General features: G+C 37.5%; 8 protein-coding genes across 8 annotated transcripts; 4 read left to right on the top strand and 4 right to left on the bottom strand. All coding sequences in view use genetic code 12, as the record gives it.

The window, feature by feature from the left end:
• Positions 1 to 248: 248 nt before the first annotated feature.
• CORT_0B08770 (Tmt1 protein) lies at positions 249 to 1160 on the bottom strand (the record flags this gene model as incomplete). Its single annotated transcript, XM_003867968.1, has 1 exon — positions 249 to 1160. The coding sequence occupies one exon, from the start codon at positions 1158 to 1160 to the stop codon at positions 249 to 251; it is 912 nt and encodes a 303-aa protein (XP_003868016.1).
• A 531-nt stretch (positions 1161 to 1691) lies between these two features.
• CORT_0B08760 (Rad10 protein) lies at positions 1692 to 2756 on the top strand (the record flags this gene model as incomplete). Its single annotated transcript, XM_003867967.1, has 1 exon — positions 1692 to 2756. One exon carries the CDS (start codon positions 1692 to 1694, stop codon positions 2754 to 2756), a length of 1065 nt encoding a protein of 354 aa, XP_003868015.1.
• A 24-nt stretch (positions 2757 to 2780) lies between these two features.
• Positions 2781 to 3236, bottom strand: CORT_0B08750 (Gim5 heterohexameric cochaperone prefoldin complex subunit; the record flags this gene model as incomplete). Its single annotated transcript, XM_003867966.1, has 1 exon — positions 2781 to 3236. The coding sequence occupies one exon, from the start codon at positions 3234 to 3236 to the stop codon at positions 2781 to 2783; it is 456 nt and encodes a 151-aa protein (XP_003868014.1).
• A 5-nt stretch (positions 3237 to 3241) lies between these two features.
• Positions 3242 to 4156, top strand: CORT_0B08740 (hypothetical protein; the record flags this gene model as incomplete). Its single annotated transcript, XM_003867965.1, has 1 exon — positions 3242 to 4156. One exon carries the CDS (start codon positions 3242 to 3244, stop codon positions 4154 to 4156), a length of 915 nt encoding a protein of 304 aa, XP_003868013.1.
• A 119-nt stretch (positions 4157 to 4275) lies between these two features.
• Positions 4276 to 4506, bottom strand: CORT_0B08730 (hypothetical protein; the record flags this gene model as incomplete). Its single annotated transcript, XM_003867964.1, has 1 exon — positions 4276 to 4506. The coding sequence occupies one exon, from the start codon at positions 4504 to 4506 to the stop codon at positions 4276 to 4278; it is 231 nt and encodes a 76-aa protein (XP_003868012.1).
• Positions 4507 to 4674: 168 nt separating this feature from the next.
• On the bottom strand, positions 4675 to 6582 carry CORT_0B08720 (RSC chromatin remodeling complex component; the record flags this gene model as incomplete). The annotated part of the gene is made up of 1 exon (XM_003867963.1): positions 4675 to 6582. One exon carries the CDS (start codon positions 6580 to 6582, stop codon positions 4675 to 4677), a length of 1908 nt encoding a protein of 635 aa, XP_003868011.1.
• A 482-nt stretch (positions 6583 to 7064) lies between these two features.
• On the top strand, positions 7065 to 8753 carry CORT_0B08710 (Prc3 carboxypeptidase Y precursor; the record flags this gene model as incomplete). Its single annotated transcript, XM_003867962.1, has 1 exon — positions 7065 to 8753. One exon carries the CDS (start codon positions 7065 to 7067, stop codon positions 8751 to 8753), a length of 1689 nt encoding a protein of 562 aa, XP_003868010.1.
• Positions 8754 to 10306: 1553 nt separating this feature from the next.
• CORT_0B08700 (Pga26 GPI-anchored adhesin-like protein) lies at positions 10307 to 10903 on the top strand (the record flags this gene model as incomplete). The annotated part of the gene is made up of 1 exon (XM_003867961.1): positions 10307 to 10903. The coding sequence occupies one exon, from the start codon at positions 10307 to 10309 to the stop codon at positions 10901 to 10903; it is 597 nt and encodes a 198-aa protein (XP_003868009.1).
• Between the last annotated feature and the right edge of the window lie 281 nt (positions 10904 to 11184).

Raw genomic sequence — 11184 nt, 5'->3', positions numbered from 1 at the left:
GTAGAGGGTACCCAAGACTACCTGTTAATATCAACAACTTAGTATCTCTTGCAGCTTTACACCATTTATAATTGATATAATTCTACCTTACCACAAATATAACTACACCGCGTGATTAGACTTGACACAAATAACGTTTATAGTTACACAATTGACTTTTTGCAACCAGTTATTTCTCAAATTTGCAGCATCATACCTTCTATAGTATACAAATTTAAAGTAGTACATCTTTATAACAGCATCACCCTTCACTTTTTTCTGGCAAATGTATATACTGTATCCCAAATGACCTCAATCTTTGTGTCATCTTTCCAGTCCATTTGCTGTTTCAACTCATCAACAAATACCTCCGCAATATCATACTTGCCACCGTGTTCTTTCATCCATGTGTGATAGGCACTCCAGCTTCTAACGTAATTCAAAAACCATGTCATGTCAATCACCTTACGAATAAATAACGGTGTTTTCGTGACATAAGCATTTTCATTCTCAGTAGGAGCACCATCACGTTCCGATATGTACTCATGTCTCACAATGTCATAAAACAAATCGGTTGGGGGAGATTTTTCCTTCAATAATGAACGTAAATAATCATGACCTGGTTGTTGATAATACGGACCCATATATCTTTCGAATTCATCATCCGGGTTCATCTCCTTTGAGGAATTATAGGTGTAATTTTCATAAATTGCATTTGCTTTTGGATATCCTACAAAAACAGGGTCTTTATAAAACCAATATGCTAAAGTACCATTAGGTTTCAAAACCCTTGCGGATTCTGAAAAAAATTTGGCATGGTCGACCCAGTGGCAACATTCGGCACCAGTAATTAGATCAACTGAACCTGGCACGATCGTTGATGGTTGCAACTCCCCTGATCCAATAATAAATTCAATTGTCTTGTTTTCGGGGAGTTTTGGGATGTTGCCTTGGCATTGGGAAATCATAGTAGAGGACGGATCAGTCCCTATTACATGTTTGAAGTATTCAAGTAGCTTAAAGGCTACAAAACCTGAACCGCAACCAATATCGACTGCAAGCTGTGTATCACCTTTTTGTTTATGATAATTAATCAACTCGCAGTAGAATCGTTCAGGGTAATTGGGTCTCGAGTCGTCATAGTGCTGCGAATTGAAACTTGCTTCGGAATAGGTGGCCATTGTAAAGAATTTTGGGTGGTTGCTAATCTGTTTGCTGGGGGAACTTGGGTATTTTGTATTCACTAGGTACTTCTATACGTTTTTATACAATTGGAGAGAAATTTTCGGAGCGGTATCGGCGGTGTTCCTGCTGCAAAATATATACGAATACAAAAAGGTGACTCAATACGATTTTAGAAACCTAGAAGGCTTACACAGGCTAGTTATACAAGTGAAGATAGATCGTAATACACAATGAAATCATCACAAGAGGGGCTTTGAATGTAGTTTGGGTATTACTTTGAGTACAATTATTAATCTATTGTTCTCTGGCACTTCAAAACTATATAAAGGATAATGCTAAATAAAGAGTTTTAATCTTTACGGTAAAGGATAACGCTCTGAATTTAACCCAAGCTGTCAATGTGATTAGAATGTGCATATATTGTATTGCTTACGCTATGAAGGTAACTTCGACAAAACGAGACAATAGAAAATGCAAATCTACGACAGCTAAAACTTGCACGATAGAGCAACACCCCACTACAAACGATGGCTAACCCCAACGATTCCAACAATGACAAGAATACCGAAAACGTTGACTCGTCTTCATTTGCAAGTATTCTTGCCGGTGTTAAACGTATGAGAGATGAACATGGTGGTGATTTTTCGGAAAATGACATAACAATACAGAGAAAGCCCCAACAGCAAAAACCATCACCTCCCACTGCTAGTTCACCAGTGAAGCCAATCACAAACAATATAACAACTGCAAGGAAAGTATTGGAAACACAAAGAGCAACTTTAGAGAAACCAACAGCAAAACCAGTCTCGCCTGTTCCTCAACAACCTAAGCAATCGTCACCACCACCTCGCCTCTCATCTTCCAATGTTAGCAATCAAATACGGCCAGGTAGACTACCACAACAGCCAAGATCAAGCGGCCTATCCGATATACTTGTGCACAAGTCACAAGAGAAGAACCCTTTGTTGAGTGAATCGATGATGAAAACAACCCCCTGGGTTTTTGATGGAAGTATATTATCTGACTACTACATTAGTCCCACTTTTCAAATCCTTTTCTTGTCATTAAAGTATCACAAGTTGAGACCTGAGTATATTTGGACTAGACTAAAGAGGTTGAATAAAGGATCGACTATAATTGAGAATCGAAAAGATAATAACTTACGCGTCTTATTAGTAGTTGTTGATATTGATTCGCATCAAGAAGTGTTGCGAAAATTGTCAGATTTTTGTATCAAGCATGACTTGTCATTGGTGCTAGCCTGGTCATTTGAAGAGGCTGGGAATTATATTGCACTTGGCAAACATCTCGATAACGCTCCACACCAAGCAAAACAGAGTATTCGAGGATTCAAAGGAGCAGATTACAGTTCAAATGTAGTTGAAGCATTTACAGGAATTAAATCAGTTAATAAAACTGATGTTTCTAATCTATTAGCAAATTATAAATCGGTCAAGGAGATGGTCTTGCAATGCAGTAAACACGACAATGAGATGTTGGGAAACATACCTGGTATGGGTGCCGTGAAACGACGCAATTTGAAGCAAGTATTTCTGGAGCCATTTATATTGAACAAGGTTCCAAAAGAATAACTGAGACTGAGGGTATAGTCTTGTTTAAGCTTTTGTTTCTTGTTGTTTTTCCATTTCAATTACCTTTCTCCTTAAAATCAAGTTGAGACCATTTAACAATTCATTTTTTTGAACAAGTATATCCCTCAACTTCTTTGCATCCTCGTCTAGTTTCTTGATCTTTTTGTCATAGACTTTTTTAGCATCCTCTGCCTTTTTCTCAACATAATATCCTGTGCCAATATCCACCAAGTAATCTTGTTTAGTGACTGCCTTTCCCGGAATATATAATGAGCTTGACAATGGCACCAACATGTCTTCAGCTTTGGATTTCTCTAGGTTGTTTATACTGGTTATACAATCTTTCAATTTCAATTGTGCTGTTTGTAAAGCTTGTAAGGATTGTGTGAAATGATTGATTTCTTGATCAATGTTTTTACGAATCTCCACCAATTGCTGTGGTGGAAGTGAATTGAGGTCTACCTTTTGAGGCTGTGACATGTTCAATGAATATTGGAGTTGTTTATTGTATGTACAATGGGCTAGTTGGATTCCCTTCAGTCAACCGTATGTTTGATTTTTTTTTTTTGCTTTTGATAGTTTTGCTTCCCACGGCTTCGATACGATCCCAAATTCATTTCAACTCTTCAACTAGCATAGAGCATCAAAAAATGGGTAACGATGGCGGTACAATTGCCAAAAGACAAGATATACTATCATTGCATAACTCGAAATCCACATTCACCTCATTTGCTGAGGACAAAGGGGAAAATAAAGAACAAATATTGTTACAAAGCTGTGCACTTTCAGGTCTTCCTTTGTACAAGAATAATCCAGTAGTGGGTGACTTTAAAGGTAAACTATACATAAAGGAGAAGATATTACAGTACTTGCTAGATTGTAAACTAGATAAGCTAAAGATTCAGTTACAGTTTCAACATTTAAAGTCATTAAAGGATCTACGAACAGTCAAGATTACTTGGGACATCATTAATGACATAGCTCATTTCCAATGCCCCATAACGAAAGAATTAGACGATAAGACATCATATTCATATTTGCGACCTTGCGGCTGTGTAATGTCATACAAATTATTGAAAGAATTGAAAAAGTCGCTAAAGTCAGTTGAAACATCTGACCAGATTGAAGCGCATTGCCCAGTTTGTAATCATGAGTTTACATTCGATTACGATCTAGTGATTATAAATCCTATCAACAAGGCTGAATTTAGTAATTTCAATGAGGAGAATTACAGGTATTTGAGAAATGTACTATATCTCAGCCACGCCAAGGAACCACTAAAGAAGAAGAAGAAAAAGAGTGAAGAGGGAGATGGCGATGAGGACAAAGATGACCTCATACGAAAGAGGAAAATGGATACAGATGATGGCTTGGACATAGAAAAGCGTATTAGAACTTAATAGAGACTATTTTTTACAATTAATCAAATGTTTGTAAGCATTTTATTGAATCCGTATATACATGTAATACTCAGTCCCTCCAAATACAAAATACCCCATCACATCACTCCTGTGAATCCTTATTCAACTTGTGATGAGCTGGACTCACCAACCTCTCTAGATTGATGATACTGCTCTTCCTCAAATTTCAACTTCTTTTTGTTCCAAGGAGCATAATCGGAATTTGCCCAAATATTGAAAACTATTGATCCTCCACCTACAATACAGAACCCAGCTAACCCTAGAACAGTTAATCTGTGTACAACATCAGTGGCACGTACATGGAATGGAAGTTGATTTTTGCCAGCCATCTTTGAGTGTTTACGAGGTTTTGGTTGTTGTTCAATGTGTTATGCCCTTGTTTCTTTTCTAATTTGATGATTTTTTTCCTCACACCATTCTCATAGACCCGCTCGCTATTTACGCCTAAATCAGTACGACACTGGTTTAACTATAGTATTACATTTCGAATTACACATCTATAGAAGATATTGTAGCCATTTGCTATTGATGATCCCGGACTCAACTAACGAGGGATTGGCGTAAACCAAGTCAGGTAACCAGTAGCTGTTGTGTAGCCTGAAAAGATTAGATGCTGCATGATCATGGTCATGTTCCCTTTCTAAAATCTCTTTGATAATATACTCCAAAATATCGCGACTTGACTCATTGATCGAATTCAAATGTGATTGGACTACTTTGTTTTCCTCGCTTAAGATTAGTTCCAGCTCGGAAGCAACAAAATTTTCAAATCCCCTTGAATCAAAATGGCCAATTGGTAAAGTTGTCGAACCTTCTTGTTGTAAGATTTCCGAAGACGATTTCAACGCTTCGTAATTCCCTGTTTCTATACTAACTGGAAATTGTCTAGGCTGTATACCTTGAATGATAAACTTTTTTCTTGATTGTTCTTCTCCTTCATCCTGAATGGTTAACACTTTTGCCTCGGCATTTGGAAAGGCTTTGGTTACATTTTTGATGAAATCAACGGCAGGTAACAATGGATGCAAATTTGGGTTTCGTTCTCTTCCATCGACTTTCCAGATTTCTTGAAACTGGGTTTCATAAGATTTCCAAATTGAAATTTGTGTCACTTCAACTTTATCGCTTGTTGTTGGTTCGTAGCAACAATGTAACCACGTGGTTGCCCTTGCCGGCTCTGGGAATTGAAGCATGATCCTATACAAATCTTTGGTCAATTCAGGTGCGGAAAGGGGAGCATTTGAGTGTTGAGTACGTCTGGTAAGAAACGTGTTTGGGACTGGTTGTGGATCTACGGGCTCCATTAATGGAAGGTTTGACACGAGTAGCAAAGGAAGCTGTTTGACCAATGTTTCATAGTTAGATTTTGTAGTTGCTAGTTGTAACAAATTCTTTAATCTTAATCGTTGTGAGTCCTTTACAGAATTAGGATGGTCCTTATGTAAAGCTTCCGAAAAGAGGTACATCTTCAAAAAGTCCAACACTGCATTGTTCAAATCGTTGTCACCAACTAACAAGGTGTTGATTACGTGTTCTAATTGTTGATCTGTTATAGCATCAACGCAGTTATTTGTGACTTTGGTGTCATCTTCCTCCTGGTCCAAAGTTTGGTCGTCATCATCAATATTGTCGTCATCTTCATCAGAACCTTTGGAATTCTTGTGCCACGTGATAAGCAAATGCGAAATACACTTTAGAATGTTTATAAATAGGTTTTTATCATCCGTCACACAAAGTATTTGCATCAACGCGTTAAAAAGTACATCATTCTTTGAATTGTTGATGTAATAACACGTCAAGGGCTCTAATAAGTCAATAATGTATGTTAAAGCTTCTGAAAACTGGTCTTCGAAACCGGATAGTTCATTTATTTGCTTTCCGGACAGGAAAAGCCAGTTCGACAAGAATTTCAAGATATCAATCAATTGTTTTTTGAAACTGCCAATTTGTGACAACCATTGCTGATTACTCAAGTCTTGAACGGAATTTCGCAAAGTCAAAAGTGCATCTAGACTGTGAGTAAGCATGCTCTGATTCACTAAATTATACTTTTTATCATGTATCAAATGAAAAGGTTGATACAAATACTTAATTAATTCATGGGCGATAAATGTATCTTCTTCAAATTGCAAGTAAGGCTGGATTGAATTTCTTGCCAAACTCATCAACGCCCAATCAATTTCAGATGGTATTCCTGATTTTAACCCCATTATTATCCTCAGCTTTTCGTTGATGCCTCGATGATTGCTGCCAATTGTTTGTGGTTGCATGTAACCTCCATACAAGCCATAATTTGACCCTATACTCTGGTATTGGCCGAATCCAAATTGGGATACATCTGGGGTAGAACCATTAAGCGGAGTGATAGTCCTAGGATTTGTAGTTATTGGAACAAGTGAGGGCATGGTGATTAGATCGCTGTTGAGTCTTGATTGCCAATGAATATCTCGATTGTTTACAACAGGAAGTTGAAAAAAAAACTTTAGCCAGTAATAGTAGTGTACATTGGTAAATAACTAACAGAGAGAATAATCTACAGTACAAACTTATGTTATGTGTCCTTGGCTTAGGAAATGGGTTGGATGATAAAGACTCACCTACACTTTAGAAGCATCAATAGCTGATAGTAGTGAGCATATTACATACAAAGCCGACTTTTGACTCAATAATTCATTCTGGGTTTATCTTCCCAAATGGGTGAAAATTCCGCTTTTTTCTGTCGGCTTTTCTCTCTTCTTTCCTTTTGGTGCCACTTGACCAAAAGAACCCGCAAATTGAGTTGCACTTTATCTAATCCGTATATAATTTTGGTTTCTTCTTTAAAGCAGCTTTCAATTGAACATACCACCAACTTGTTTCCAACAACAAAGCTCATCGGTATCATACAATGAAGACATCAACCCTACTTCAAGCACTTACAGTTGCTTCAACAACTCAGGCACTCTTTGGTGGACTCGGTGGTCTTTTTGGTGATAAGAATGACCAGGTTTTATTGGTGAACGAAAATGTCGAACACCAATCATCAGTTGATGCCGAGTTAGATGCCATTTATAATCAAATGGAATATTCGCCAGAGATTTTGACTAAAGCCTGGAAAGATATGCGAACTAGGTTATCGCCCTCTAAAATTTCCCAATTGGTAAAACAGTATAGGCAGAAATTAACTTCACCAATGAAGAAATTGAAGTTGGAGCAAGAAGAGTCTGAGCAGTTTGAAATTTTGTCCAATGACAAATTCAGGGATTATTCATTAAGAATCAAAAATACCAACCCAGAAATTTTGGGTCTTGATACCGTCAAACAATATACTGGGTACATTGACGTCGAAAGCATTGATCATCACTACTTTTTCTGGTTTTTCGAGAGTAGAAATGACCCTAAAAATGATCCAATCGTTTTGTGGTTGAATGGAGGACCAGGATGTAGTAGTGCTACGGGTTTGTTCTTTGAGTTGGGACCTTCTTCAATCAATTCCACATTGCAACCGGTCTACAATCCATATTCATGGAACTCCAACGCTTCAGTAATTTTCTTGGATCAACCAGTTGGTGTCGGTTATTCATATTCAGGTGGTGATGAAGTGAGAAACACCGAGACTGCAGCCAAGGATGTCTATGTATTTCTAGAATTGTTTTTCCAAAAATTCCCCCAATTCACCCAAAATAAGTTCCACATTGCTGGAGAATCTTATGCTGGCCATTATGTTCCAAAATTTGCTAGTGAAATTATCAATAATGCTGATCGTTCGTTCGAATTGGCATCAGTTTTGATTGGTAATGGTATTACAGACCCTTTGATTCAGGCAGGAGAGTACAGACCAATGGCATGTGGTCAAGGTGGGTACAAGCCCGTCTTAACAGAAGAGCAATGTGATCAAATGGAGCGTGATTTCCCAAAATGTGCAAGTTTGGCAAAATTGTGTTATAAATTTCAAAATGCATTTTCCTGTGTTCCTGCTCAATACTATTGCGATCTCAAACTTTTGCAACCTTATATCGAGACAGGTTTGAACCCATACGACATTAGGAAACCTTGTGCAGAGGAAGGAGGTAACTGCTATTTGGAAATGAATTACATTGATGATTATTTGAACTTGGATTATGTTAAGCAAGCTGTTGGTGCTTCCAACATTGACATTTTTACCTCCTGTGATGATACTGTATTCAGAAACTTCCTTTTGGATGGAGATGAGTTTAAGCCTTTCCAACAATATGTTGCAGAGTTATTAGATCACCAAATTCCCGTCTTGATTTATGCTGGTGACAAGGACTATATTTGTAACTGGTTAGGAAACTACGCGTGGGTTAACAAGTTAGACTACGAGCATGGTGAAGCTTTTGCCAATGAGCCTTTGAAACCATGGATTACAACTAAAGTCACCACTACTGGTGACACTTCACTTGATATTCAATTTAAGAAGAGGCCAGCTGGTGAAGTCAAGAATTACAAAAATTTCACCTTCTTGAGAGTATATGATGCTGGACACATGGTTCCATACGATCAACCAAGCAACTCCTTGTTAATGCTTAATACTTGGATTCAAGGTGATTATTCATTTGGGGTTTCCCCAAGTTGATTCAGATGTAACCGCGCGTTTCGAGTTTGATCTTGTTGTGTCGCATAGACGTTTAGATAATATTGTAGAAGTCTTCGTTTTTAAAAGTATGTTACAGCTATACTTCAAGTTAAAAAGTTGTTTAAAAGACTCTACTTGTTGTGATTGCGCATCTCTCGATAATTAAGGCAGTGCAATCCATTTATTGCCAAGAACACACATACCGCCAAAACAAACATCAATTATTTTCTTGTGTTTAATGAATTGAATGTTTGGGTTTTAGTCATCCAATGGTACATGACCCAATAACATCATGCTAATAGCTATTAGTTATCCATAATGTGGGAACGATTACCAAACTATTTGGGTCTCTCAGTCACTTTTTTAGACAGCCAACCGATAGGGGACCTTGCTTTAGAGTGATTGACACGTAAGTTATGGATTGCATTATGTGGAGGCCATTACATTCAAAACTGACACATTCTCATAAAATCATTCCCTGTGGGGTATCCGGAAGGATTTGCCGGTTTTAAGTTGATATTTTCTGTTTGTTTGCGTAATGTACGTCGTATAGGAAAACGATTTTATCATTGTGGTGTTATTATATGCAAAAGCACGCGGCAAATGTGTTTTAATTTAGGTTCATGTTGACATTTTTCTGAGGATTCTACAGCTCTGAATACCGCCACGCTTCTTCTCACTTTGTAGCAGCAACCATTATAAGCTTTGTCGCCCTTCAGATTGGTTTCAAAAGGATATGATTTTGTGTGATTAGTTTGGTATTGCATTCATTATTACACATACGACCGTTCTCTCGTTTTTTGTTTCTGTATACGCGCCCCACTTATTGTTTTGTTACAAATTAATTGCATATGTGTTGCGGCTTAATATGAATAGAATACACGAAGAACAATAGAAGTCCGTATATAGTTCTACAAAAACAATAGAAATGTTGACTCTTCCATATACTGCGTAAAAGATTAAATAGACGATCCAAAGAATCACAAATGACAAACCTCTGAATCGGTAGTTTCTATTTTGTCAAAAAATTATATGTTTTGAATCAGTTTCCATAGACACTAATCCAGATGTTTATAGTTTCCTAATAACTTAGCAAAGTTTCTTAGGTAAGTTGGATCGTCTCCATTTGACGAATCAATTGCCTAATCTATGCAGCTTTCATGGAAAATAAACCGGGGTTTTTAATGTATTTACTTGGCTGGGCGTGTGTAATAGTGGTCAATAGACCAAATCAGCCTAGTCAATTTCCCAATTAGGGAGTACAGCTTCCTATTTGAGACATTTGCATGGCTTATGTAATCTCACGTATGATTTAGTGTAACAGAAAAAATCGTTTGATATATTTCTCACTTATGTGCAGTATCAAAGACAATACTCTTGATTTTGCAGTTAAAGAAAATTCTAAAACTCTTCTGAGGTCTATATATATAAGTTTACTTGATTTCCCACTTCTTTCCTTGAGAACTCTTTCTTCTTTCTTCTCTCATCAACTACATTTGCTCTTCAAGTTTATTATTCCAACTGTTTACTTTCGTTAATTTTCCTATTACACAATGCAATTCACTTCATTAGCCACCGTTGCCAGCTTGTCTGCTTATGCTTCAGCTGCTGCTTACCAAAATGGTACCATTGTCACTGTTGATGTTACCGTTACTGGTTACACCACCTACTGTCCAGAACCAACCACTATAACTGTCACTGTTTGTGAAGAGTCTGACATTTGTAAAGCAAGTGAAATTGAAGTTAAAGAACCAACGACTGTTACAATCACTGAAGAATGTATCATTCCAACTTCTTACACTACCAATGAGATCACTATCACCAAGACCATCTGTGAAGAAGAATGTGTCACTGTTGCCCCAGAATCTAAAGCAGAAGAATCTACAAAGGCTGCTCCTACTGAAGCTGCCCCTGCTGAATCTGCCCCTGCTGAATCTGCCCCTGCTGAATCTGCCCCTGCTGAAATTGCTCCTGTTGAATCTAAACCAGCCGCTGTTGAATCCAAAGCTGCTCCAGTTCAATCAGCACCACTTGAAATTGACACCACTTCTACCATCTACCAAAATGTTACTTCATATGAAGGTTCTGGTGCTAAGAATGTCGCTGGTGTTGCCGCTGGTTTGGTAGCTATTGCCGCTGCTTTATTATAAGTTAGATAGTTTGTATAAATCTTAACTTTGTATAAATATCACCTACGATACCCTAAGTTATTATTAAAACCACCTTTGTATACACTTATGGACACAAGTTACTTACTTAAGAGTTCCGCTGTGTATCTGTAATCTTGAGAGAAACCTCATCTGTAACCTCAAAGTGCTAATCAGATACTGAAAAATCCTAAATAATTTTTTTCTCTCTTTCTTTTCCCCTTTCCGACTTTGAATATTCCCACTCTTTTGAATACCCAAGCAAACAATTTTCATTCTTCATT

This window comes from Candida orthopsilosis, assembly GCF_000315875.1.
Source record: "Candida orthopsilosis Co 90-125, chromosome 2 draft sequence".
NCBI classification, from domain to species: domain Eukaryota; kingdom Fungi; phylum Ascomycota; class Pichiomycetes; order Serinales; family Debaryomycetaceae; genus Lodderomyces; species Lodderomyces orthopsilosis.
The sequence above is the reverse complement of the archived record's forward strand: the minus strand, read 5'-3'. Positions and strand labels throughout refer to the sequence as shown.